The 25,456-nt window shown below is 41.1% G+C and overlaps 1 protein-coding gene and 1 long non-coding RNA gene across 6 annotated transcripts in view; one reads left to right on the top strand and one right to left on the bottom strand.

Moving 5' to 3' along the window:
* EPAS1 (endothelial PAS domain protein 1) overlaps nucleotides 1–25,456 on the top strand; it is a 111,786-nt gene that overhangs the window by 80,241 nt on the left and 6,089 nt on the right. For 4 of the 5 annotated variants that reach the window (XM_085055008.1, XM_085055010.1, XM_085055009.1 and 1 more), the window contains exons 3-12: nucleotides 6,180–6,331; nucleotides 6,925–7,009; nucleotides 7,340–7,402; nucleotides 7,513–7,631; nucleotides 7,729–7,931; nucleotides 16,345–16,451; nucleotides 21,678–21,825; nucleotides 22,584–22,792; nucleotides 23,114–23,301; nucleotides 24,161–24,271. In XM_085055008.1, coding sequence (XP_084911134.1) covers nucleotides 6,180–6,331; nucleotides 6,925–7,009; nucleotides 7,340–7,402; nucleotides 7,513–7,631; nucleotides 7,729–7,931; nucleotides 16,345–16,451; nucleotides 21,678–21,825; nucleotides 22,584–22,792; nucleotides 23,114–23,301; nucleotides 24,161–24,271 — 1,385 coding nt within the window. The remainder of the gene's footprint in view (nucleotides 1–6,179; nucleotides 6,332–6,924; nucleotides 7,010–7,339; nucleotides 7,403–7,512; nucleotides 7,632–7,728; nucleotides 7,932–16,344; nucleotides 16,452–21,677; nucleotides 21,826–22,583; nucleotides 22,793–23,113; nucleotides 23,302–24,160; nucleotides 24,272–25,456) is intronic. The other variant, XM_085055011.1, reaches the window with a different exon arrangement.
* The window catches only part of LOC146439318 (uncharacterized), a 59,983-nt gene continuing 43,760 nt past the window's right edge, over nucleotides 9,234–25,456 (bottom strand). Inside the window, exons 2-3 of the long non-coding RNA XR_014850749.1 lie at nucleotides 10,746–10,830; nucleotides 9,234–9,779 (exon numbers count right to left, since the gene is read on the bottom strand). This is a non-coding gene — a long non-coding RNA (uncharacterized LOC146439318). The remainder of the gene's footprint in view (nucleotides 9,780–10,745; nucleotides 10,831–25,456) is intronic.

A 25,456-nucleotide genomic window follows, 5' to 3' on the forward strand; every position in this document is an offset into this window, starting at 1 on the left:
GGATCTGAGCCCTCATTGAGAGTTCTCCTGCTACGTGCCTCGAAAAATCCCGACTTCTGGACTGCAGAGTGCACGTCTTCTGCAGGCATTGCAGGGCCTGAGCTTGGCCCTTGTATCCTATCATAATAGGAAATAGCTGGTTGTATATCTCAGAGTTCAAAAGGGTAAAAAATACCAGGTTTTGCTTTATAAAAGTTGCTGCTTTACTTAGTAACACATTTCCCTTTGATTTTCACAGTAGGCAATTCTGTGTGGGAATGTTGGAGAGGAAGCCTTTAACATTTAGAAATGCAGGCTGTTCGTCTGACGGCCTGATTGAGATTAGTATCACAGGAAGCAAACTGAAACAATAGCTTTATAATACTGTTTCCATGTTGTGCACAGAACAGTACACGGTATAATTGGAATGCTAAGTAGAAATATTTAATTATTATCTTAAATATTTTTCAAGATGTCTCCTAATTCTGTTGGCATAATATATTTTTGCCATCGTCACATTGAAATGTTTGGGTTAAATTTAGAGCTGATCTTTGTTCATTTCAAGTAAAGGTTTTGATCCCATAAAGTTGCTGCTGAAAATAGGCATTCTCATGCTTATCAGTAGTGGAGCTTTTGGATTTGGGATCTTATGTCCTTTAGTTTAGTCAGAAAAACTGTTTGCAGCACTTTTGCCATATTATTTTCTAGTATAGCTAGTAGGTAACACTAATGCTTTTGCGGGTAGGGGAGCTAATAGATGGCAAAAGAGAGGTAATGGCTTTTGCTAAAGAATGGCTTCCTTAACAGCTTACATTGTAATAGTTGGTAAGGCTGCCTCAGATATTCTCTTTTTGTCTGAATATGAAGAGGAGAATCCATTTTAGGAAGCCTGTATGCTCAGTGCCAGTAATTTTAAGTGTTTATTTGAACCATGCTGACGCTAAAGGTGTTACAGACACCAGAACTCTTTAGTACAGCGAGTTTCCCTGCGCCAGGACTACGGACTTTTTAATGAGGCTAATCAGGCAAACACAATTTTATTGGCTTGTCTCAACCCCATCCCAGTTGTGTGGTCACCCGGGTGTCTTTTCTGTGCAGAAATCCAGCAAAGGAAGCTGGCTAGGAGTTGCTCTTGTGCAGGCAGACAGCAGCAGAAATGGGGAGGGAACAGGGATGCAGACAGGAAGTTGTTTGGGAGAAGGGAGGCCACAAGGAAGCCAGTGTGAAGTTGTTTCAAGGGAGGGAGACAACAGAGCCGGAAAGCCAGCAGGGAGCAGAAGGGAAAAAATAGCTTTTCTCTGGGCTTTTAAGGGAGAGGACAGACTGTGGGGAGAACTGATGTGGGCATTGTTTTTGAATGTCTGGACAAGCTGCATCTAATGTCAGACCATTGTGGCATAAAACAGTGCTTTAAAAATAGCATGTCTACTTGGTTGCTTTTATGAAATTCGAAAAATAGTTTTATGCCAACCATGCTGCTAGGAATGAGAGTGAGCCGCATGCTGAGTGCTTCAGCTGCTTGAAGTGATGTCCCTTTTCAGGGAAGGTACACCCAAGGGTCCCATGGGACTCAAAGCCTGGTCTGATGGGGTGCTGTATTCCCACTATTTAACACCAATGGCTGCAGGACTCCAAGCAACTTCCTGGGAGCATCATCTGAATGATTTGGCTAGATAGAAACTCTGCAATCAAAACAACACTAACATAAGTGTTTTCTTTATCCGAGATTGCTTGTGCGCTTGGAGATAAGAGCCCTTCAGGAAACTTCAAGTTTAAGAGTAGCTTTTTCTTGATGTATCTAAATTGAAAGCTTTTATTGAACACATTGAAAATATCCCCTTGAACAGGATGTACTGCCCTGTCAAGACAGAAAAAAAAGGGGGAAAGAAATCAGTCACTTTCCTTTGATGGAAAACAAGAAACCAGGAAGAGACAAGTCAGTCTCAAAGCCGCTCTCTCTGATGCAGGATGAAGCTGCTGTTAGATGTTCCCTAACTTCTGCCTGCTGGTGTCAGGCAGTTTTTACAGCCCTCCTCTGGAGTGGCAGCTCTAGCCTGGTATTTGTTATGCACAATATGTAAGCAACTTACTGGTACTTATAGGAACCAGGATGAGAGACAAAGCCAGGAAAATTCTGGGCAGGTGATGATGTGACCTCTAGTAGAAACACATTTTGTCATTGTCCACCTCTGAACTGACCAAAGAGACCCCTTTGAGTCAGATCAAAGGCATTGAGAGGAGTTATAGGCTGTTTGCTAGGGGGTTGTTTGTACCTGCACAATTATTTCTTGTGAGGAGAAGGCTGGTTTTTGAGCCTTCAGACTTGTTCCAAGAGGTTGGACTGAAGGAAATGAGCAAGCATCTACGGAAAAAGTGTTCTTAAACTTGGGAACAGTGCACATCCTGACAGTGAGAATTAATCAAAGCTTGTTTACAAAAGTTATTTTTAGCATAAAAGGTTATCATAAACACTGCAATAAGCATTTGCCGTTACAGTTCAAAGTTTCTTGTCAATGAATACATTCTATTTGGTGGGTAGAAAATTTGTCAAAATAAATACATACCAAAAATTTAATAGAGACTGAGACGTAGGCTGAAAAATACTGTACCAAAATTTGATGCACTAAGAAATGCTGCCGTGGGGAAAAATGAACAGTGGATGACCCATGAAATGTTGGGACATGGGACGCAGTTGCTCTGTTCCTGGTTCTCCTGTAGCTCTGACAGTCATCCCAGGAAGGCCACAGCAGTTTTGTGAGGCTTTTTGACATGTTTCAACATCTCCCAATCTCGCCTAGACAGGGATTCTCCTCCTGTGTAGGCTTCCCAGCGTTACATGAACACAGTATTGGCTGGGCTCCATCAATGTAGCTATAATATGAACAATAATATTACAGCACTTCATTCTGCTGAATATGCTTCTAACTTATAGTTAAACTGGCATATTGGCAGTCCAGTCTCCCTGCTATGCTGTCATGGCACCTGAACTGCCTTTAGTTGGGGGAAGGTGGAAGAAGTTGTAGGAAAAATAATGGAAACACATCCTTATTTGAAAATTTAGTTAGCAGCTATTTTGAAAAGCAATGCTAACAACAAAAAAAAAAAAACACAAAAAAAACCCACTGAAAATCAGTATAAACTGAATCTCACTGTTACTTTTCTTGAAGACCTGCAAAACCCTGACGAGTCTACATGAGGTGCTGCTCTCTGGATAGAGTGACCTCAGACCTACTGGAAACCAAAGGCTGAAGTTCTGCCTTCGCCATTTCATGCTAACTTCTTCCTTCCATTTGGTCCCAGCTTCTCTAATATGTTTCATCTGAAGCTGAATTTTCTTATGCTAGTGCTCCAGTTCAGCCCCAAGGTAAATTAATGAAGACCATTTACAACAAAGTGAAACACAGCAGGGATTTCAGGGAGGAGCTTGCAGTAGCCACGCCATTATTTGTTTTGCATTGGCAAAATAGATTCTTTCTAAAGCAAACCAGGTTTTTGCTAGTGGCACTGACTAAATGGCTTCTGATGTATCAGTCTCCTTAAGTGTGTATCTCCTCTGTGTATTAGTATCTAGTAGTTTCCACAGGAGAAAGGGAATGCGCGATAATGCTGACCCTGCAGCCATAGGAGGGACTCCTATTTATTATTTATATTACTATAATTATACCGAGTTACCTGATACAGGGCATACCAGGGCCGCCACAGTGAAGCCCAGCATAGTTCTCTGCTGCAAACTGAGGATCCTCAGGTAGCTGATCTGCTTCAGTGGGTTAGCACAGATGACACCTTCTGGGACTCTGTTTGCAGCCACTGCAAAGAACCTGGAAGCAGTCAAAGACATTGAGCACCTTTGGTGTGTCCTGCACTGGCTGGGCTGCTGGGGGCTGCTGATGGAGGACAGGCAAGGAATAGATGGGCAAGCACAGCAGAATGGCTCTGGAGGTACTTGTCACCTGCCTGGATGTGCCTGATAGTGCCTGCAGTTTCCTAGCCTTTGAAATGTGAGCATGCCCTATTAAGTACTACAAGAAACCCCTATCTGCCAGCTCCCCTTTCCTACTGCAGCCCGGCTGCTAAGGAAAAAGGAGGGGGTGCAGTGGGGTTCACTGAGTTACCAGGGAGGCTGGAGTGAGTGTGTCTGCAAACACCTTGGTGGTGCTTTTGGGTTAGGTTAGAAAGGGTGCACAGCAGGACAGACAATCTCCTCTCTCTCCTCCCCGTCCACATCACAGATGCCTCCAGCTGGACCAAGATAATTTTAATAAAAACAGTTGAACTCTGATCCCACAAACCCCTGTAACCACATGCTTTAAAGCTGACTATATCTTTAAGTGCTGTGCTCAGCTCGGACCTTAAAGATTTGAACCTGCAGCCCTGATGTGAATGATCCATGTCCTCTGTGTGTGTGTTTGTATAAGTAATATAATTTATATACATGGAAAAGCAAACTTAATCATCTGATAATACAAATAAAGTGTTTGTCTTTCACTGTTGGAGGCATTTAAGAATACAAATGCTTTGAATAGCCTTCCTGCCTTTGAATGGTCATGTTTTGTTAATGCAAACTTAATGAGCTGGGAAAAAAAAATGGAAAGGAGGGTCTGGGGTTAGAGCTGAAAAGTCATTTTTTTCTCTGAACCCACACTTGGCTGATTGTCTTGGGCTATAGCCATGATCCCTGCTGAATAAACCATTTGTTTGCTTCCGGAAAAGTAAAAAAAGACCCTTGACATTCTTTACACAGCAGAAACAAGCTTGGGAGCAGATGGTCACTTACCTTTTTTTTTTTTTTTTCCCCTTCCCTAAATGTCATTTTGGTCAAAGTGCATACTATTCAGATATATTATTGTGTATTTTCTGTATTTTAAATGCTAGCCCTGATGTAATTTCCTGAAGTCATTTGCTTTGTACTGAGGAGGAACTGGCCCCTGCATGTGTAGCCAGAATTGCAGTGCAGGGACATGAGATGATAAATCCCCAGCCTGTGCTGGCCATTCCCAGACAGTGTCCTCTCTTCCCTGCTACCAAACAGTTTGGTTGAGAGGCAAAGGGTGATAAACCATGGGCTCCCCATGGCCCCAGGGCTGAGTCCATTTCTTCCCTTGTTTGCATGGTGAGTGACGGGCTGCTGCCGGGGAGAGTTGTTGAGGAACAGGAGGATGCAGCAGCAGCCAGCATCGTTTTTGTCACCACTCATCTGTTCCAAACAGTGCTCGGTGGGCTCTGCATTGCAAATGCTCATCCCTCTTGGTTCGCTTGCAGTCCATCCTCAGGCACTAGTAGATGCAGTTCCAGGAGCTGTACAGATCAAACTTAGCCTTTAATCATCACTCATTAGTACTTCAAAGTAAAAACTGCGTTAGTTTGGCTCAGCCTCTTCCCTATTCAAAAAAGTAACAAACCCAAAGCATATAATGTTTTACAAAGCAGTGCTCTATTCCTGCTTTTGGACTTCTTGCAAAATTACTGTTTCAACAAGAAACATGAAGGAATTGAATGATCAAACTGCCGTTTCATTGAGGAAAATAACAAAAATTGATGACATTTCTAAAGTGCTAACAGCATGGGCAATACAGAACAGAAACTGTAAGCTGAAATTGCAACATTAAATCAACAAAGAAGAGCAACTGCTCCAAGAAACTTGTGTCCCAGCCTTCATGCGAGTAAGGCTGATGCAATTATGGTTGGAGCCTCTGGACAGCAAAATCGCTGGTGGGCGCAGCCTGGAGCACTCCTGTGCCACCAGGATGGGGCACAGAGCACAGAATTGACTCTGATGGAAGAGTCCTGTTAGATGTTTGTTAGGAATGCACAGATTTATATACCTTCTGTGAGACCTACCCTATACCTTGTGGCTGTTAGGAGGTACAAATGTTGTATGTGGCCAAGAGAATGCGCACAAAGATGCACTTCAGGGCCTGGGTATGTAGGTTTTAGTGACTGAAAACACATCTTGCAGAGACATGCTAAAGGTGAAGAGAGGGTCGTGCATTTGCCAAAACATTTAGGAAAGTATCTCCTGCCTTTCTAGTGATAAGGGCATCCCTTTCATAGCTGTTCAGAAGGCCCCACCAGAAGGGGTTGTTGAAATGAAATTTTAAGAGCAGAAAAATACTATGCTGACTTGTAAACGGATGTGCTTGCATTGGAAAAGGCTGGCTGGGATGCTAAAGGCTTTAAATGCTTTTTCTTTTTTTTCTCAGTATGTGCTGACAATGAGAATGAACTAGAGGCAGACCAGCAGATGGACAACTTGTACCTGAAAGCTTTGGAGGGATTTATTGCCGTGGTGACACAGGATGGAGACATGATCTTTTTGTCAGAGAATGTCAACAAATACATGGGTCTTACCCAGGTAACTTGTTCCCTTACGTTTTCCTCTCTTTGTAGTACAGTTCACAGAAACAGTTCTTATGCCTAAATGCAGAAAACCCTGCTGTGTGTCACTGCAAAAAAGACTAGAAATAAAATGTCTTATTTCTAAGGGAAGTGCCCTGTACAGCAGACAACACAGCTTGGAGGTTCCCTCTCCCTTTCTATCAAGTTGTAGTGTCTTTGATGATTGCAGAGGTGCCTTCCTAGATACTACCAGGGAGACAATATGCCTTTGTCTACTTGTGCCTTAGACTGTGGGACAGAAGGAATAGAGCTGCTGTTTTGTGTCCCCCCTTTTCTGCTTTGTGGATTGGGAGTTTTCTCCTGTGTTGAAAATTACAAGTGGTATTGACTGTTAACTGCACTGTGCAAATTCAAAGATAGGAGAATTGTTCTGGGGAGAAAATGAGGAGTTACACATAGGATAAACAAAGGGAGTGTCAGAGGATTTCTGTCAGTGAGCATCCTATCGATGCACTTAGTTCTAGTGACCAGTTTCATTTGCATTGTATTTAAAAACAGATAAATACTTCCAGTTGCTTACATTTGGCTAAGTGTAGCTCTTCTACACAGGTGGAACTCACTGGACACAGCATTTTTGACTTCACTCATCCATGTGACCATGAAGAAATTAGAGAGAATCTGAGTCTGAAAAATGGTAATAATGAAAATGAAAAAGTCCCGGTTTGCTTTTGAAATAACCAAATGAAGTCAATGGCTAGCAGTAGAGATCTGTTAGTCATGGAAAAGGGAATTTTCATTCCTACAGTAATCATTAACTGTTATTCAATGCTTTGCAGATTTGTTTTGTTTTGTCAAATATTGCTTAAATATGATAGCACTGAGGAACTGGTTGTTTAGTATTTTCGTTTCAACAAGTTAAGATGGGCTTAATGTTTTCAGCTGTAAGGCTTTGGAAAGATTTATATTCTGCAAGCTAACACATAGGTTTAAAGTGCACCAAGTCCTATTTAAGTTCCACTTAAAGTTTTAGGTCTGAGCTCTACAAACTGCTCTGCAATGGTCCATGCATCTTTGATGGTCTCTGCAGGTAAATTATGTGAGAATTAGTCTACTATTTCTGTTGAATCCTTCATGCTTATAAGTAGAAGGAAATCAAGAACGAAAATGAGAAAATGATTTGCCATTTTCCTTATACAGGTCCAGGCTTTGGCAAGAAAAACAAAGAGATGTCAACTGAGCGTGATTTCTTCATGAGGATGAAATGCACTGTTACCAACAGAGGCAGAACTGTTAACCTTAAGTCTGCCACGTGGAAGGTAGCATATTTGAGCCATATTAAAGTGGGTTTTGACTTTAAAACACATTTTAATGTGTAGAGAAAGCACATTCTAAGTTTGTTTCTCATTATTTCAGGTTTTGCACTGCACTGGACAAGTTAAAGTGTATAACACTTGCCCTCCTCACACTCTGTGTGGGTATAAGGAGCCTCTTCTCACCTGCCTTATAATAATGTGCGAGCCTATTCAGCACCCTTCAAACATCGATATCCCTCTGGACAGCAAGACCTTCCTGAGTCGTCATAGCATGGACATGAAATTCACCTACTGTGATGACAGGTAAGCTCCACTGATTTTTCCTTTCCATAGGTGTTTTTATCTTCTTCAACAAAACAAGCAGCTCTTCCAAATGTCCTGTGCGGACCTGGTAATCAAGGACTAGAAGAAAGTGCAGCCTGTTACCAAAATGTCGATTTAGTGGCTCAGTTAATCTACCTCAAATTTCAATTTATGCAAAACAGTACTCATGCTGTATTTCCTCCTGCCAAGTGAGGAATTCAGTTTTACTGGTGGAAGATGAGGCAACTTGGAGCCACAAGCATCAGCTTCCTGGAGTTTAATAAACTGAAGGGTATATAGGATTTCTGTTTCCATGTTTTAGAGAGTGTATCCCATGGCATGCCATACAGACCTTAGTCAAGGACTGTTTCACAGTTGGTTTTGCCCAGGATGCTGATATTAGTTAGCTGGCAAGTACTTCATGCTCTAAATTAACCAAGAATTGCTAAGGCGACCAGAGTAAGTGCTGCTCTGAAATGGAGTTGCAGCCTCTTGCTCAATGAAAGGCAAACAGCCTTTACTGGTTATCTACCTGCACCTCTTAGTGATGAAATGAAGGGGAGGATATTGGGTCTGAAAAGGGGTTTGTTCTCTGTTCCCCACACTTCCCTCTTGAGTGGAAAAAATGGAGATCACTCTAGTCTCCACCTACCTGACTTGTCCTGGGATCTCCATGGCATTTCATGCCATCTGCCTCTTCTGCCTGTCTGCATGCTGTGATAACCATCTTGGGTGCTTGAGAGCAAGCCAGAGATCCCTTCCCATGAAATATCTTCCTGTTCCCCATTTGCCCCAAAAGTCCTGTCTTTACTGCTGTGGATTTGGGGTTTGTTTTGGGGCTTTTTAAGTTTATGATGTCATCCCTGAATTTAAGATGAACTTTTTTGCCTAAAGAAATTGGTCTACTGAAATTCAGAGATGCTAGCAACCTCTGAGGTCTGGAGGGTTATCAGAGGGATTATGCTCGCAATTTATGCAGAAACTCACAGGACCAATGTCTTTATTTTCTTCAACCTTTGAAGGTTTTTTTAAACTTTGCTAAGTAAGATTGTTTTTTTAAACAATGTGGTGTAGCAGCCATATAAACTTGCAGTGTTAGCAGCTGTGGATGAAAACAAGATTACAAGTGTGAAACTTGTGACTGACCTTCTTCTGACCTCTCTGAGAACTGAGTAGCAAGTGTGCTGTAACTAGAAAGTGTCTCTGATGTAATCACAATCAGACTTTTTTCTTTGTTAATATTTTCAGGATAAAAATACTGAGATATCAATAGGATTTTGCTGCTGCAGGGAGAAGCAACAATATGGTAGTGACTCATTATTAAAAGGAATATGTCTCTGAATTACTGGGGCCATTCAGTGGCAGGCTAGAGGAGAGTAGCAGAGGATTTTGCTTTATTGCAGCATTCATATGTCTCTTCAAGACTTAATGCATAAGCCATTATAAATGAGAATTAGAGGGACTGATGCTATCCCATTAAAGATACACATGCTTATTTTAAAAATAATGGTATATTATGCCCCATCTTAAATAGTGGGTGTTTGATTTACAGGGAGAATGTTTCACATGGCTGTGAAATACAACAGGTTCCTCTGGAGGATTGAATGTAGGGATTTCAGAGATTTTTTTCTTTAAAACCAGACTACAAAGCAGCACATCTTTTACTAGATAGTTTTGGTTGGATGTTTCATTCCTATTTTATTCAGATTTCGATAAAGCTGCAAAAAGCCAGCCAGGCTAGGGAAGGAGGAGGCCTCACAAACCTTTCAGGTTCTTTGCAGCAGATCTGCCTGTCACCCACTTCCCTCCCAGAGGGTTGTTGATTTCCCTCCAGCAGGCGACACATCCCTAGACACATAAAAATGCAAAACACTCAGCTGTTCTTATCAAATTCAGTGCTGCTAGACAAATTGCATTGAAGGAGCAGCTTATGCCAAGAATGTAAATCCACGCTGGGGAGTGGAGGAGGGAAAGCAGCATGTGCCAGTCAGATGCCTAAACCCTTTTCTACATACTCTGTGCTTTCTGCAGTGACATAGCAGGGCTGACACAGCTTATTGCACCATAAGGAACTCTGTCTTTCCAGTTCAGGGCTGGTATCATTAAGGGCAGAGGTCCTGGTATCCTCCTTGCAGTCCATCGGGTGTGGACAGGTCTGCTTCCAGAGAGCATAAGTTTTTATTTTTGAAGCATTCAGTTAAAGAAACTCTTGGATTTCTGAGTATAATCTGCTTAGGAAAGCTCATACTCTCTGTCTGTCACAAAGCATTGTGTAAAATATGGGCTAGCTACCTTACAGCATTTTGTAACAAAAACTAGTTAGCTTTTCCTTAGGAGGGTACAGGGTAGAGGCAATATGAAGCCGGCAAGACTGGTCATCATTTAAAACAAGTGAGACAGTAGCCCATATAATTTGCCTAACAAAAATAAATTACATATGTGGGCCTATGACATGCCAGTGGTTATGTGGGATATGTTTGTATTCTTAAAACACTTCTTGCAAAGCAAGGAGCCTGTGGAGAAAGGGTCATGAGATATGAATAATAAATAAAGGTTGTTCTACTAAATGCCTGCTTCAGCCATTCCTGGAGAGTAATTTAAAAATGTTCCCTTGCTCCGCTTATCTTGGCTAAGTGGTTTACAGGAAGGATTATTTTAGCTCTAACACAGAAATGCTGATCAGTGGTACAATTTAATAATCCAAGTGAGGGTTTAAGTTCAGCTGCACAATGCTTTTGTGTCACAAAAGATTGCCAGTGAGGGTGTTCTAGTCAGAAGAAAAGGTATGTCTTTGCACGAAGGCAGTTTTGTTACCTTGGTGGCATAGCTGCTGCTCAGTTTATCTTCATGTGCAGGGCCACGGGGCCAAGGAGTAGGTAGAAATAGTGGCAGTATGGTCCTGTGGTGGAAAAATCCACAAAACAATAGTGAAAACTGTGCTTGAATTTTATAGAAACCCCCAAAACTGCTTCAGGTGCCCAAGCACAGACAGTTGGTCTGAGCCTTTATGCCTTAAGCACCTCAAAGGAACACCATATGGTGTGGATTGGAGGGAACCAAGGGGTTAAGAGCTGAGAGGGACATGTGCCTTTAGCCTTCATCCCTGTGACCTCTGCACTGCTGGGGAGGGGAGAGGGAAGCACTCTCCCTTTGCCTGTAATTGCTTTGGGGAGCATGTGTGAGGGGAGAGGATAGATAAAGAAACATTTGCTGTGCAGGGGGTGAGATGTACAGGTGGCAATTCCAGAGGCTGTGTGGCCAGCCAGTTCCCTGCTGCTGGCACACTGAGTAGTGTGTGTCTCCATTACTTGGAAGGCATCGCTTGCTGTGGGGAGTCATATGTCCCTGATTACTAGAAACCCCGTTAGTTATACCCTTGTCTTCATATTCTTGATTGGGACATTTTAATGGTAGAGTTGAAGACAGAAGGAGCAATGGAGGATATGTGATTCAGACTAGGATGATGCAGGAAAATGCAATGCCATAGTGTTGGTCCCAGTTAGATTTCCCATATGAGTATTCATGTGGGATCCAGGCTGTGCTCAGCTCAGAGGAAACAGAGTTTTATTCTGTTTCCAGTTATGTCCCAGTAAAACAGAAATATGCAAGCACAGGACTTTGGATGGGGATTTAAGTCAATTTGCCATTTGACCTATACTTGGGGAATATTTTTAAGTTATATGAGAATGCAAGGAGGCATTTGAATGGACCTTTCATTCCTGCTTGGGGGAAAATGCAGTATGGAGACACGAGTGAAGTGGTGATATCTGAAGCTAAAGATCCACATTTGACAAAACGGACTTTTGGTATATGTCATATTTAAGAGTAAAATATGACCTACTTCTTTTGTTAATAACAAAACCTTCATTTAGGTAGACCAAACGAGTAGGAGTGGCAGTCCTGGTGAAGATTCTCATGTACCCATGTATTTTTTTTTACCTCGTGGGGCAGATACACCTGACCAGTCCAGCCATCCCTCTAAGGAATGGCCAGGGGCCCTAGGATTTTGCATTTTGTTGTTTTTTGGATTTTGTTGTTTGGTTTTTTTTAATTGGCCTGGGTTAGAGTAGAAGCAGCCATGAATATTTGTGAGAGGAAATGTGGTTAGCTGGCAAGACTGTGCCACTGCCTGCTCTAGCAGGCTGACAGAGTGCTTTACCCCAGGCATAGTGTCTTTTTTTTAAAATTCTTTCTGCTTTAAGTATAACTTTGTTTTGTTTGTTTCCCCTCAAGACCAGTTTAATTTCAATAACTTGGTAGCAGTTTGAATACAGAAAGACTTTATTAAGAGATCCTCACCCTCACAAACACAGTCAGCACACAGCCTGACGAATATACACCCAGCTATTTTCTATGAGCAGTAAACATTAGAGCAGTCTTTCACAGAGCCTGACTTCTCAGTCCTGATGGTTCTTAACAAACTATTTTACCACACTCAAGAAATTGTATACAATAAAAAGCTTTGTGCTCCTATTAAGGGACAGAAAAGCACAATATTAAGAAAAACAAAAATACTTGAACTAGCTCATCTTGTAGGAAATGCAGCCTCAAATCAGTGAGTTTTGTTTGCTTTGCCATGTCTTGAAGAGATAAAATAGGGCAAAGTTGTATGGACCTTGAAATAGGATTCAGATCACTTGTTTCTTAATTGTGTACCCTAAGCACAAAAGTTTGCCTTCACTCCATGTCCCAAAAATTAAGATACTTACATATATTGTATATTTAAGGGAAACTGAAATAGTGCTCAAAAGGCACTTGAATTGTAGCAGTTGGGACAGATCTGCCACGGCAGATGGCTTTTGCCCACCTCTTCACGAAGTTTTCTGAGATTTTGACCTCTGTACATCATGATGACAAGTCTAGCTCAGAAAACTCAAGTCCCAGTCTGGCAACATTAAGATTCCCCCAGAGGTATTTGTGTTCTGAGAAACGAGTTGGTAACAGAAAAATAAACAGCCTCGCAGCTCACCCTGTCGTCTTCAACAAAAAATTATTATTATCTTACTAATTAGCATTCTACAGATGCAAAGGAAACACAAAACCTACCAAGGCAGGAATGCCATCTAAAACCACCATACAGTTTATTTTCTAATTTTGTCATTACACAGTTTGCACAAAGAGCAATTTTCTGTCTGGTGTCTAAGCAAAAGTAGAAATCTTGTGCCTGATCTCAGTTGCATATATGATCCTTTGGTGCCTTGGGCCATAGACATTTCCCTGACTTTCTTAGCTATGTACTCCTCCTTCTCATAGCTCCATAGGATGCCTTTTCCTTTATACTTAGTACTCTGCATGTTCACTTGGCATTTTGTGTTGCTAAGAGGCTCCTGTGGGGAGCACACGGAGTTTGGAGGCTGCACCTCACTGACAAACCTCGAAGTGATGCTCAGGTGAGGTCAGTGCAAGGACCTGTGCTGAAACACTCACTGCCTCCTGGCCCAGGGGCTGGTTGGGCTCTTGGCTCTGCTCAATCCTCTTCCACGAACATCCTGGGAGAGTCACAGGATGGGTGTGATAGATACAGGGATAGCTGCCCTCCTCAACCCTGGTGCGTAATGTGGCATGAAACTGGCTAATCTGATTTCCAGTCCTGCACAGCCTGCAGCCTACGAGATTTTTTGTGAGCTTTTCAGGGTCAGCAGCACCACAGGAGAAAAGGAGGGTGTGAAGTGCCAATTCACGCACCCAAAACCAATAGAGATAACAATTATACACAGTTATAAAACAGTGGTATTTTAAAATGTATTTAGGAAACACTGACAGCCAGTTTTAGGGGGTTTTTGTGAGTGGGGAAAAAGGAACATCCTACATTTTTCTTTTTTTAAATCATGTCAATCCCAGGAGTTTCCAAAGAGAAGTGTAATGAATCTGAATAGCATTAACAGATCACGAGATCAGTCAGTGAGGGCGTAGAGGCTGTCTAGGCATTTATTATTATTTTTTTAAATGTTTTAAAACAATTACTCTTCATTAGTATTTCACTTTTACCAGGCATGGGTTTAGAACTTAATCCAGTGTTGTGGGTTTTGTGGGTTATTCTTTGATACCTTATTTTTATCTTTTTGTGTAATATATAGTTGGTTGTAGTAAAAAGATACCACCAACGCAGTGTTTGCTAACTTCCATCCAAGATTACATTAGATCTAATTAGATTTGACATTGTCACAGCAGGATTGCACCACAAGTCATTCTGTGCCATGGAATGACAAGAAGAGTAATTTTATAGTGAGGGTGCTCATTATGAACAGCAGTTTGAGAAGGGGAATTACAGGATTGGAATACACAAATTTTGCATAGAGATTACAATTCCTACATGAGAAGAGTCCTTCAGTCTGCTGTAATGTATGTTTTTTGTTTGCTGTCTCAGTTCCACTGTTGACATCCATGAAGGCTGTAATGTGGGTTTGGATTTGCACTGGTGCTGCTGGGTACATGCTGCTTCGGTTTTTTCCCCATTATCTTCATTTCCTTTTCCTTCTCCCTACTCAACCCCGACTTGGCTCACAGCTCTCAATGACTGCATTAAGAGTAAATCCTCAACTTCCTGAATTTTAAAATCCTTCCCCTTGTGATGAGCTCCCAGCTAGCTGTAATGGCTTTATGATACTGTGCCATTATATGGCCAAAGGCCATAGTTTCTGTTTTTAAAGACCATGTATTTACACTGATCCTGGCCAGTGTGTCCCAGCTGCCTGTGTAAAGGCAAGCAGCAACTGTATTTTGTGAACCTTACTTTTTTAGGGCTCCTTCAGTATTTGTTGCTTTCTCCTGATGATTCAGCTTTGATGACCACTCATTATGAGAAGTACTTCTCAGTAAGAAAGAAGAAACAATTGTGGTTTCAGGAAAAAGGTTATGTTTGAGTGGGATTCAGTTTTAAAGCTCAGAAGCTTGTCAGTGAAGAGAGTAAAAAAGAACAACACTTTGAAACCTGGATTCAAACATTTCCCCTTTATTGGTCTAATTGTAAGTGTAAATAAAACTGAAAACATAAACAGAAGAGTAAGTTTTTGAGGGGAACCCAATAAAAGCTACTGCTTTTGCTCAACTAAAGCATTATAAACTCAGGTTTGTTCCATGGAAATCAGGACACAGAATAGTTTTTGAAGTGACAAAAGCAAGGTGTCCTGGGGCTATGAGCTTTAGAGTTCTGTGGAGGCGAGGGAAAAGCTGACTCAATACCTTGACGTTCAAGCCATACACAAAATAGTCCCATCTTATGTGTCTCCCTTGCTGGAGGGGGATCAGGAGATGAATGCCATGCTCTTGCTCTGTTTGTTTTACAGTATTTACATGTCTGTCTTGTAAAGACATGCTTGTGTCTGGAGGGCTGGGCCAAAGCTGTCCTTCCAGGGAGTACACAAACCTGAGGATGTCTCTGGAAAGTAGCAACACCACAAATCAAATGTGGTGATGTCAGATAAAGCCTTTGTGAGAGAACATGGACACTGCCATTGACAGCTGGGATGTGCTGCAAGATGTGACCATTCCTTGCAAACTTCCCAGCTTTTAAAGGTTTATGACAGCTTCACAATCAGCTTGTGGTGTTTCTACTGCTATTCTCTGTATTACAGGTTATGGTTAAAATTCAGAAGCTTCAAAGAGGTACACAAGAAGTGTCATTGTGTTGTAAACTGGAAGATAATCTTTGCTTTTGAATTATTTTTTTAATGTACTTTTTTAACTAACTGTGTTTCCTATAAAGTTGATGGTATTTCCAATTGAAATGGAACATTTTTCTTCCACCCCCTCATTAGAGAAAATCATCTGCACAATTTGGTGACCTATTTTCATTGATTCAGGAACTTTCAAGAAATCCTGCCTTGCCTCAGACAGACTCTGATAGAAAGTCTAGTTTTTGAGATCATAGCTTTCTTTGTGTAAAATCCTACTTAGTTTGTGGATTAGTCACCCAAGTAACCTAATCCATATGCCAAAGTTCTCAAATAATTGAAGAAAGACTAAGTAGACGAGCATTTTTTTTTTTCTTTTAGCTGCCCATAATTTCTCACCTGGCATTTTTATTTTGTTAAATGCAGTAGCCAAAGTAGTGATTTAACCCTTTTGTGTATGTTTTTGAAATGTACAGATACTTCTAAACCTGGTGGTGCCAACCACTACCCCCCTCACAGGTATTTGATTTTGAATGGTGGTCATTGGGAGTTTCTGCATGTAGTGGACAGCTTGAGAAATTTGTCAGTAACAAAAGTTGATACCTTCTCTTAGAGATAGTGTGCAATAGGCATAGGAAAATTTGCAGTTCACACACTGACATCCTGAGGAATTTTTATTCTGGTAGTAGAACAAGGCAATTTATTCTGAACAAGGGCTCGAGATGATAGCTGCCCTGCACATGTAAGCATAAGGTTACAATGACCTAAATTTTAAATACTTGCTTTTTTTCTTAACCAAGAATAACAGAGTTGATTGGATACCATCCAGAGGAGCTGCTGGGTCGTTCAGCATATGAGTTCTACCATGCCTTAGACTCGGAGAGTATGACCAAGAGTCATCAGAACCGTAAGTCACATTCTTATTTTGCTTTGTAGGTTGCATGTAAAGCATAATTCGTGGGTACCTCAATAAGTAGTTGAAAATACAAGTGCCTTTTGTGTACAGATAATCTCCAAGACCAGCATTTACACCAGGTTACTGTGCCTGTCTAGCTGAAATCTGCTGCTGGTCTTTCCAGAGGGTCTGCTTTTTGCCATAATTAAAACTAAACTTGGATGTTAGAGAGGAGAATCACTGTCTGTCTAAGGTGTAGTGCAAGGTTCAGCTGAAAATTTGGAAATTTGAAAATACATAGGTTATTCAGTTCTAGCCTGGTGAGAAGAGCCTTTACTGGTGGCCAAGAGAATTGGGATTGTGCAGCCTAGAAAAGAGAAGGCATTTGGGTGACCAAATTGTGGCTTTCCAGTACCTGAAGGGAGCCTACAGGAAAAATGGAGAGGGGCTATTTACAAGAACATGTAGTAACAGGAGAAGGGGGAATGGCTTCAAATTGACAAGAGGGTAGCTTTAGATTAGGTATTAGGAATAAAGTCTTTAGTATCAGGGTGGTGAGACACTAGAACAGGTTGCCCAGTGAAGCTGCAGCTGCCCCATTTCTGGAAGTGCTCAAGGCCAGGCTGGATGACGCTCAGAGCAACCAGGTCTAGTGGAAAGTATCCCTGCCCAAGGCAGGGGGCTGGAACTTGTCCAACCCAAGCTATTCTCTGATTATCCTCCTCATCTGCTGTTGGGCTCAGCAGGCAGAGTTCAAGAGAAATAGGAAGAGCTTATTGCAGTGTTTTTTCGAATGTCTCTTTTGCTACCAAATAACAACTATCTTCCCCATCCAAAGCAGATTTGCACGGGGATTTTCTAAAAGGGATATTCATTATACAAATAATATCTACCACCAGGAACAGATGCTTCTTGTCATTGTTATGCCTATGGGAACTGTCAGTTCCTTAAGTTAAGTACCTGAATTATTCTGGGAGCAGAGATCAGATCCAAGATCCCTCTCTTCAGCAGGCCACACACTTCAAATTTCCATCTCTTTCACATCCGGTATCTTAAAATAACTGGATTTAAATCTTCAGTCTCTGTCCTTAACAGTTGGTACTTTGGCTGGAGACAAGTTGGTGCACTAATGTACAAATAACATTTCCCACCCTTGGCTGTTATGTCCCCTGAACCAGTTTATTGGAGAGCTCTCAGCAACATATCACCAAAACCTCTGCAGCTGCTCTTTTTATAGAAACAAAGCAGCTAGACTGGAACCTACAAGATAAAAACAAAAACCCACACACCTTGTAATTGCTGTGATGAAGGTCTCTGTCCTCAGGAAAAAGCCCATGACTTAGGTAATGTCTGTAGGGAATTGTCCACCAAGTAAACTTACAGAAAGTATTCCTGTACTTCCCAGAGCAGAGTTACTGCAAAGAATAGCTGTCTGATCATAAGGGGTTAGCTCCAATGGCAAAGATTCAGTTTTAAGTTGAACTGTTTCTTGAGAAAAGGCTTGGCAGTGATGAAAGTTGTGTGCTGTAAAACAGTGTTATGAATCATCCTGTTTCCAAAGCTGCTTAAAAGAAACAAAATAAATCAGCCCATAGTAAGAGTTATCTGGGAATGTATTTTTTTTTAATTGTTTCTTAGGTAATATTTTAGTGGTTTTTCAACTAAAAATGAGTAACTGGTATTTTTAGACAGAATGTTCATATCCTATGCTGGGCTATTGAAAGTCATCCTTTGAAATCAGGGGTGTGCTGCACTGGTACTTTTGGAACATTGAGTTGGATTTCTAGGAATGGGACACCACCGGGGAGGGAATAAAATGGGAGTTGGCAATCCTTTCGGTAACAGGAAAGGGAGGGTGAGTGAGCCCTTGTTGGTCATCCCTGTCTCATTAATGAAATGGGAATATTGAGTTACTTGTCCAGGTAAAGATTCCTGGAGAGTTTCTAGTGCCCACTATGACCAGGCATTTGACCTGGGTGTTGCTCCTCACTCCAGCAATTCAATAACCTCACGTAGTGCAGGGTATGTGTCTAGATGCCATTTGTGCCCACGGAAAAGGGCCTACATGTCCTACAAACTTGCTGCAGGGTATGAGGTCTGATCAAGAAGCAGAATGCGGACAAGAGAAAGTCTTAGAGGAGTGGTGTTACACCAACAAAAGTGCTCCAGGCACTGTGCTCTGCACAGGTTATAAATGTTTAGGATTCCATAGGATTTATGGTAGCACAGGATCAGCGTGATTTATCTTTTTACTGTTAGAAGCACAGGACCAAAGTCTCTGCTGTGATAAATGTAGTTGCCCACAACAGAACCATCAGTTTAAATTGCTAACAAATATGACTCCTTTAGTTTTTCTAAGATAAATAGTTCCCATGTCTTCTCGGACCATCAGGCTTCTTAGCAAGTGGGAGAACAATCAAAGACAAAGAGACAGCAAGCTGTGATTTGAGAAAACACACATAAACCCTTCAAATAGGAAATGCCTGAATTCCATCATGTGTGCCATTGAGGTGCTGTGTAATGCTGTACCAAGCAGGTATACAGCTTATACAGACCCCACTTGTTCTTCCAAGCATGTAACTATACAGAACTTACTCATTTTCCCCTGGCTGCAGCCTTTTATACATGGAAATATCCACTTCAGAATTCATGTTCAGCACACTTGCATTTATTAAACAATATTTTTTATTAGACACAAGCTACGTACAGAGTATATCTTCTTGCAGTTATGCCGTCATCAATTCTGACAGTGCCCACCAGTTAGTGTTGTAAAGATGCAGAGGAAATAGGGGGTGGAGACCAAAGTTTGAAAAGAAAATCCTCCAATGAGTCTCTTGCACAAAGCAGAACTTCTTCCATTTCCTTCCTTCTAATTTAGTGATAAGTCATGCTTATTGCAGCTTTACTGTACTGCAGGGTTGGGTTTTCTTTCTTGATGTGAAATAACCTCACGTTCAAGCAAGCCAGACTAGTGCTTGTGTTCATGGCTGGAAGTACAGTTGCAGAGTGAGTATGAAAGTCTTAATTAGTCACTATTGCATGGAAGATTAGCACGTGCTTGGCAGTGTTTCACATACCCCATTTTCCATGTTACGCAAGCCAGATGCAAATTGCTGTCTTACTACATAAATCTACACAACAGAATGACTGTAGAACTGTATTTTCTGATCCAGCAATTAATAATCTATAATTGTTTCCACTAAGAGCTGGTCTTGTTGCCATCAAAGCCAGTGGGAATTTTGCTGCTGACTTCAGTGGGTTAGCTTCCCCAGCTGAGTGTCACCACCTGAGACTTGCCACTTGGTAGTACATACCAGAGGTTCAACAAACCTTCCAAGTAAATCATGGGTCTTGTGTTCTATTAAATTCATCCCTGTCTTCCCCCTCTCTCCACACAAAGATAATTGGAGCCTATTTCATTGACATGTAGCTAGTTCTGTACAGATACAGGTAATGTATACTTTATGAAAAAATTTTTAAAAAATAAAGAGAGAGAGAAGTGAGAAATTCACTCTGAAGGCGGAATGTAGCATTGTTAACAAAGTCAGCAATTACAAGTGTATTAGTAATTTATGAGATTACCCCATGGAGGGATTCTGCTGTACTTTATTATATCAGAACATGACATGCTTTGAATAATAATAATAAAAAAGATTAAAGCAGTAAAAAGCTTCTTTGTAATGTAACAGGCGCCTACACTGTGACTCTTATTGATGAGCTGATGATTAGGAAGCAGTGTAATTATGTTTCACAAGCAGAGCAGAACAGTCCAGTCACTAAAACACTTTGAAATGAAAGCCTTTTGATTTTGTTCCACCAGAAGTATTTAATCAATAAAAGTAATGTTCTACTTTGTCTAAATAAATTAAATGATGGATAATTAAATACTCCTAGGAAGAAAACAAACAAACTTCAGAAATAGAAGGATAAACACAGCAACAATTATCTGCAAAACAGTTGTTGTATTTCACAGGCCTGGATTTGTACATTTGTATGGTGGCAGTGTAGGAGAGGCTGACAATAAATAGCTTCTGTTAATGGCCACATTCACAAGGAATTTTTCTGAAAAAGACCACGAGATCAATTTTCCAGTCCTTCTCACTCAAATTACATTATTTCTAGGGCATTAGTGTGGTGGCATACTTCTTTTGCATGTAAAAGCTGTTTGAAAGGAAAGGTTGCCAATGTGTGGTCAAAGGTTTAGTTCAGCCAGTTCCCACTTCCGCTGCTACTCAGTGTTACTATGTCTGCTTACAAGTACAAGCTCTTATTAGTGCGAGTACTGCTTGTCTACTCCAGCCCTAATTTTATTGCCATTGATCAACATTATTTTCCTTAACTGACAACTTTGAATTACAACAGACAGGACATCATAAAGCTTTACATCTCAGAAGTCCAAAGCTCCACACTGAAAACTCATTCTCTGTAAATATTGCAAAATACTGGGGGGTAGCATGGCTGTAGATTTCACCCTTCAAATATTTAGAAGCTTTAAACCCAAGTTGTCAGTTTATTGCTTGAGAAACACAGGACAGTTGAAAAAACAGAGTTAAATAAATATTATTTGATTTGGTCACATGGGTCTTCGTTCCTTCTAGGCTTCTAATTCCAAGTTACAGCAGAGGAACAACGCAGTTCAACCAGAGGGAGAAATACAGTAGTTCAGCTTTTTTTTTTTTTCCTAGACAAAGCAGTCCTGTTTACTAGTCTTAATTTTGATACTTTTCTAATAGTGATACTGGTAACATAAAATCTTAATTTTTTAAAAATTCTTAGTGAATATACCTTTTAAATCACCTGATTCTTGTATTTATCAATTGCCTAAATAAGGAAACTATAAATAGTTTCCTTAATAAATTCACTTCTCTACAGATCAATTTGGGAGCCCAAATTGAGGCCCTTCTTCAACAGGGACTCAAGAAACATGCAGTTAGCAGGCATTATTTTGGGAGCAGTTGGGATACTGTATTACATTTTAAACATTCCACATTCTGATCTAAAGATTCAGACCATCTCCAGAACTCAAATTTTCAATCTGAAGTAAAAGCCTCAGATGAGCAGCCCCTTTCATGTTCAAAATAGCTGAATTTCCCCAAAGCTAAGCATGTTTGCGATAACAAATGCGTTAGTGCGGTTCTGCATAATGAAAACTCAGGAGTGGGTGTATGCAAAACAAGTGCTACATGTTGTGTGTTGCTGTCCTGCTGCATTATTTGTATCTCTGCCCCCTTTTCTCAGTGTGTACAAAAGGTCAAGTAGTGACGGGCCAGTACCGCATGCTTGCCAAGCACGGGGGATACGTATGGCTGGAGACCCAAGGAACAGTGATTTACAACACCCGAAACCTGCAGCCCCAGTGCATCGTCTGCGTCAACTACGTGCTGAGGTGGGTTCATGGCACACACCAGAACACGTGTGCACTCATGTGCTAGAGAAACGCAATCTTTGGAGGAACTTTTCAAGGGTCTATTTATTCAGTGTTGTTGTTCTGAAATCAGTTTAGTCATGTTTGTTCAGTCTTGTTTACTGATGTTAGACATCGATGAAAAATGTGGCATGCCTGTTCCCATACGCGCTGTTGAAATACACCGCAGCCTCTCTCCTCTGCAGAGCTGTTGCTGTGCTCGTGCAACAGAGTATAAGGTCTGCACTGAAGATTTTATTGAGTAACACAACTGCTAATGTGTTTTGTTTTTCTAATGCTGTGACCAAGAGATAAAATTAAGTAGTAATTGTACTGTATGTTGCTAGGAGAAGCTGTTTACCGCCTCAAAAATCAGGACCAGTCAGAAGTTTTGCCTTCATTTGACAAAACTCAAGTTTTTTTGGTCTTAGTTGGGGCCAAAATAGAAATACTTATTTGAGTGATAGTCTGGGTCATTACAGCCTCAACTACATCCCTTTAAAAAGCAGAGCAACAAAGCCCTGAGTATTCCCACAGAAGTCCTGACCACACTCTCTGCGTCATCCGAGATGGTGGTGCTCAGCAACGCTGGAACCGTGCCTTGCCTGTTGAGAGCCTGGCATACAACCGAGAGGCCAAAATGCTCCTATAGCCACAGCTTCAGAGAGTTTGTGTTGCCTGCTTTACCCATATCTTTCATCTTTACAGTACAAAATGCCTAAAATTTATTCTCTTGTTAGTGAAATTGAGAAGAACGATGTTGTGTTCTCCATGGACCAAACAGAATCACTCTTCAAACCTCACCTGCTGACAATGAGCACTGCCTATGACAGTGGCATCCCTGCGACAGAGAAGAGTGACTTCTTGTTTACTAAGCTAAAGGAAGAACCAGAGGAACTTGCTCAGCTGGCACCAACACCTGGTGATGCCATTATTTCCCTGGATTTTGGTTAGTATTTGTATAAATTATTTTTGTGCAACAAAGAACCACATGTGAGCCTACATTTAGAAACTTAATAGACAAGGTCTGTTTGCTGTGTGTACATGTGGGGAGTAATGGCTAAAAGAGCCCACATGCTCACACCAGTGGAAAATTTCTGTGAATGAGAGCAGAATCAGGCTTTCTTGCTGACTAAACATGCATTAAGTCTATGCCAACTTATTGTCATGGCAACTAGGAGCAGTGTTTACTTTTAATGAATAGCTGCAGTTATATCATAACACTGCACCAGCTAAAATCATTCATTAATATTGTTAAAACTCCATCCAGGAACACAGAAGTTTGAGGAAGCCCCTGCCTTCACCAATGCTGTTTTGACACCAAACAAAGCATGGCCAGTGGAAGTGAAAAGCCACCCTGCTCAAGGTGAAACACTGACAATACCATCCTTTACTATGCCTCAGATTGCACCTGGCAGCAGTACTCCAAGTGCAAGCAGCAACAGTAGCTGTTCCACGGTAAGAAGAGCTTAGAAAGCATTAAAAGCGTATTATGTTTTGTATGCAAGTCGCATCAATATATGTAGACAACATTTTTGTGTTAGCAGTCCTGTCTCACTGCTTATTCGCTAGGCCCAATGCATCTGTATCCTTCCTATACTGCATCATGCCTTAAGAATCAATAGCAAAACTATCACATGGCAACAATATCCTGGCTTCACATTGCAGTCCTCATTGTCCTTCATAATTACTGTGGCATAACTACTGTAACAACTAGTAGAAGAACATGCTACCAGCTTTCATGGAGTTAGCCTTAAATAAAAAGCCTGTGTAAAACTGCGTGGCGACTGGGAGCATTGCTCCAGACCTGTCCTCTTTTTTTTGTTAACTAGAAGCTGTAGTTTCTAGGAAGCTTAGCCAAGTCAGGCTTTTGAGAGCAGCTCCTTGGAGTTTCCCACTGAAGGAATGAACATGCTTTCATGGCACTGCCCTCAAGAGCTGGAGCTGCTCTTATGAGAGGGCATCTGTTCTTAAGAAAAGCATGGAAGTATTGCTAAACATCCTCTTTCTTGAAGAAAGTATTTAATGGTGTACATTTCTTGTTCTTGGTCTAAGTTGCTAAAAAACATTTAAAATAAGATGACAACTAGGTTCCCGTAATGGGTGCCGATGTTTTGTACTGACAATCTTGTGTCAGAGAAAAGCTTATGATAGAAGTGGACCGTTTTGGGTTTTGAGGAAACTAAATATACAGTCCAGCCATTCAGTTTTCATCAGAAAGATCTGTTACTGAATAACAGCGTGGTATAAATGATGTGATGCTAACCCAGTACTGTGGTTGTCCTCCTGCTTACAACAAATTGTTATTTTCATGCAGCCCAGCAGCCCAGGAGACTATTACAGTTCTGTGGATGAAGATCTTAAGATTGAGGTGATTGAAAAACTTTTTGCCATGGACACAGAATCAAAAAGTCAGTGCACCTCCCAGGTAAGGAACTATCTCTTCCTAAGGCCACCAAGATCACTCCTCTGCTAGTAGACAGTGAAGCTGCATGTTGTGTTTACAGATATTGGGATACAGCATGTAAACTGCGTTTGCACATGCACACCACATCTTTGATGAACATTAACAATGCTCTTCCGAAAGCTGCCATGTCAATGTCTTACATAAACTCCCTAACTGAAGAGGTTAGGGACATTCAACCTGAAGCATGAGGTTTAGAGTGTCACTGTGGTGGCACTGCTAAGAAGGGTCGCCAGAGAGCTTTCAAAATTTGGAGGCTCCAATCTGTAGATTGGATAAGCAATGTATAAGCAGCAGCAATTTTTTTTTTAATCCAGCCTAATGACTAATGAGTAAACATCCGTTCTAGAACAAAATATAAATAAACTAGTTCTTGGAAAACAACCAAATGAGAGAGGAATGCCCCTCATAGCACATATCTCTTTCAATTACAAAATGAAGACTCATTTTAGATATATTCTTCCTGTTTCGCCTCTTGGAGGTTTTTAGAGAGACTTGAAAATTATGTGCACGTGAAGTAACATACCGTCTCCAACTCCTGCATTCTAATCATAGTGTAAGTGTGGAAATTTCCTATATAAATAAATAAACCCACTATTAAAACACTACAGCAAGTGAGCTAGTGAATAAAAGGCGTGGGCCTGATTCAGTTTACGTAACTTTAAATACTTAATTGAAATGCCTTTGTTAAGAGCTTATACTTAATAGTCAAGAGAAAGGAGCTGGCACTGTTAACTGGTAGTGCAGATCTCACATTCATCTCCATATATTAACCCTATAGAAAGTTTGGTGTGCTGGAGGCTCAGATTAGGTGCTTCAATTTGCCAACACAATTTGCAGGCTTAGGTAGGCTGTAATCCATGTTCTGAAGAAATTTCATCTAAGTCTGGCCACAGAAACAGAAAGCAAGAGAAAGAGCGGACAGATAGGAGACAAGTGTGGATCAGGATGAAACTCAGTGCAAGACTTACATGTGCAAACTTCAGTATTGTCAGCATCTGCTTGCTCAGGTGTGTCCCACCACCTCAGCAGCTTTGATGGGAAAAACGAGTGTTTGAAAAGTGCTGCAGGAGTGTTATGGCTGACTGGGAGACCAACACTGATTATCCTCTCTGTTCAGCTCTGGTCAAATGCCAAGAGAAGTGTATG

Source organism: Lichenostomus cassidix, chromosome 3 (assembly GCF_008360975.1).
Source record: "Lichenostomus cassidix isolate B80296 chromosome 3, HeHo_3.0, whole genome shotgun sequence".
Taxonomy (NCBI): domain Eukaryota; kingdom Metazoa; phylum Chordata; class Aves; order Passeriformes; family Meliphagidae; genus Lichenostomus; species Lichenostomus cassidix.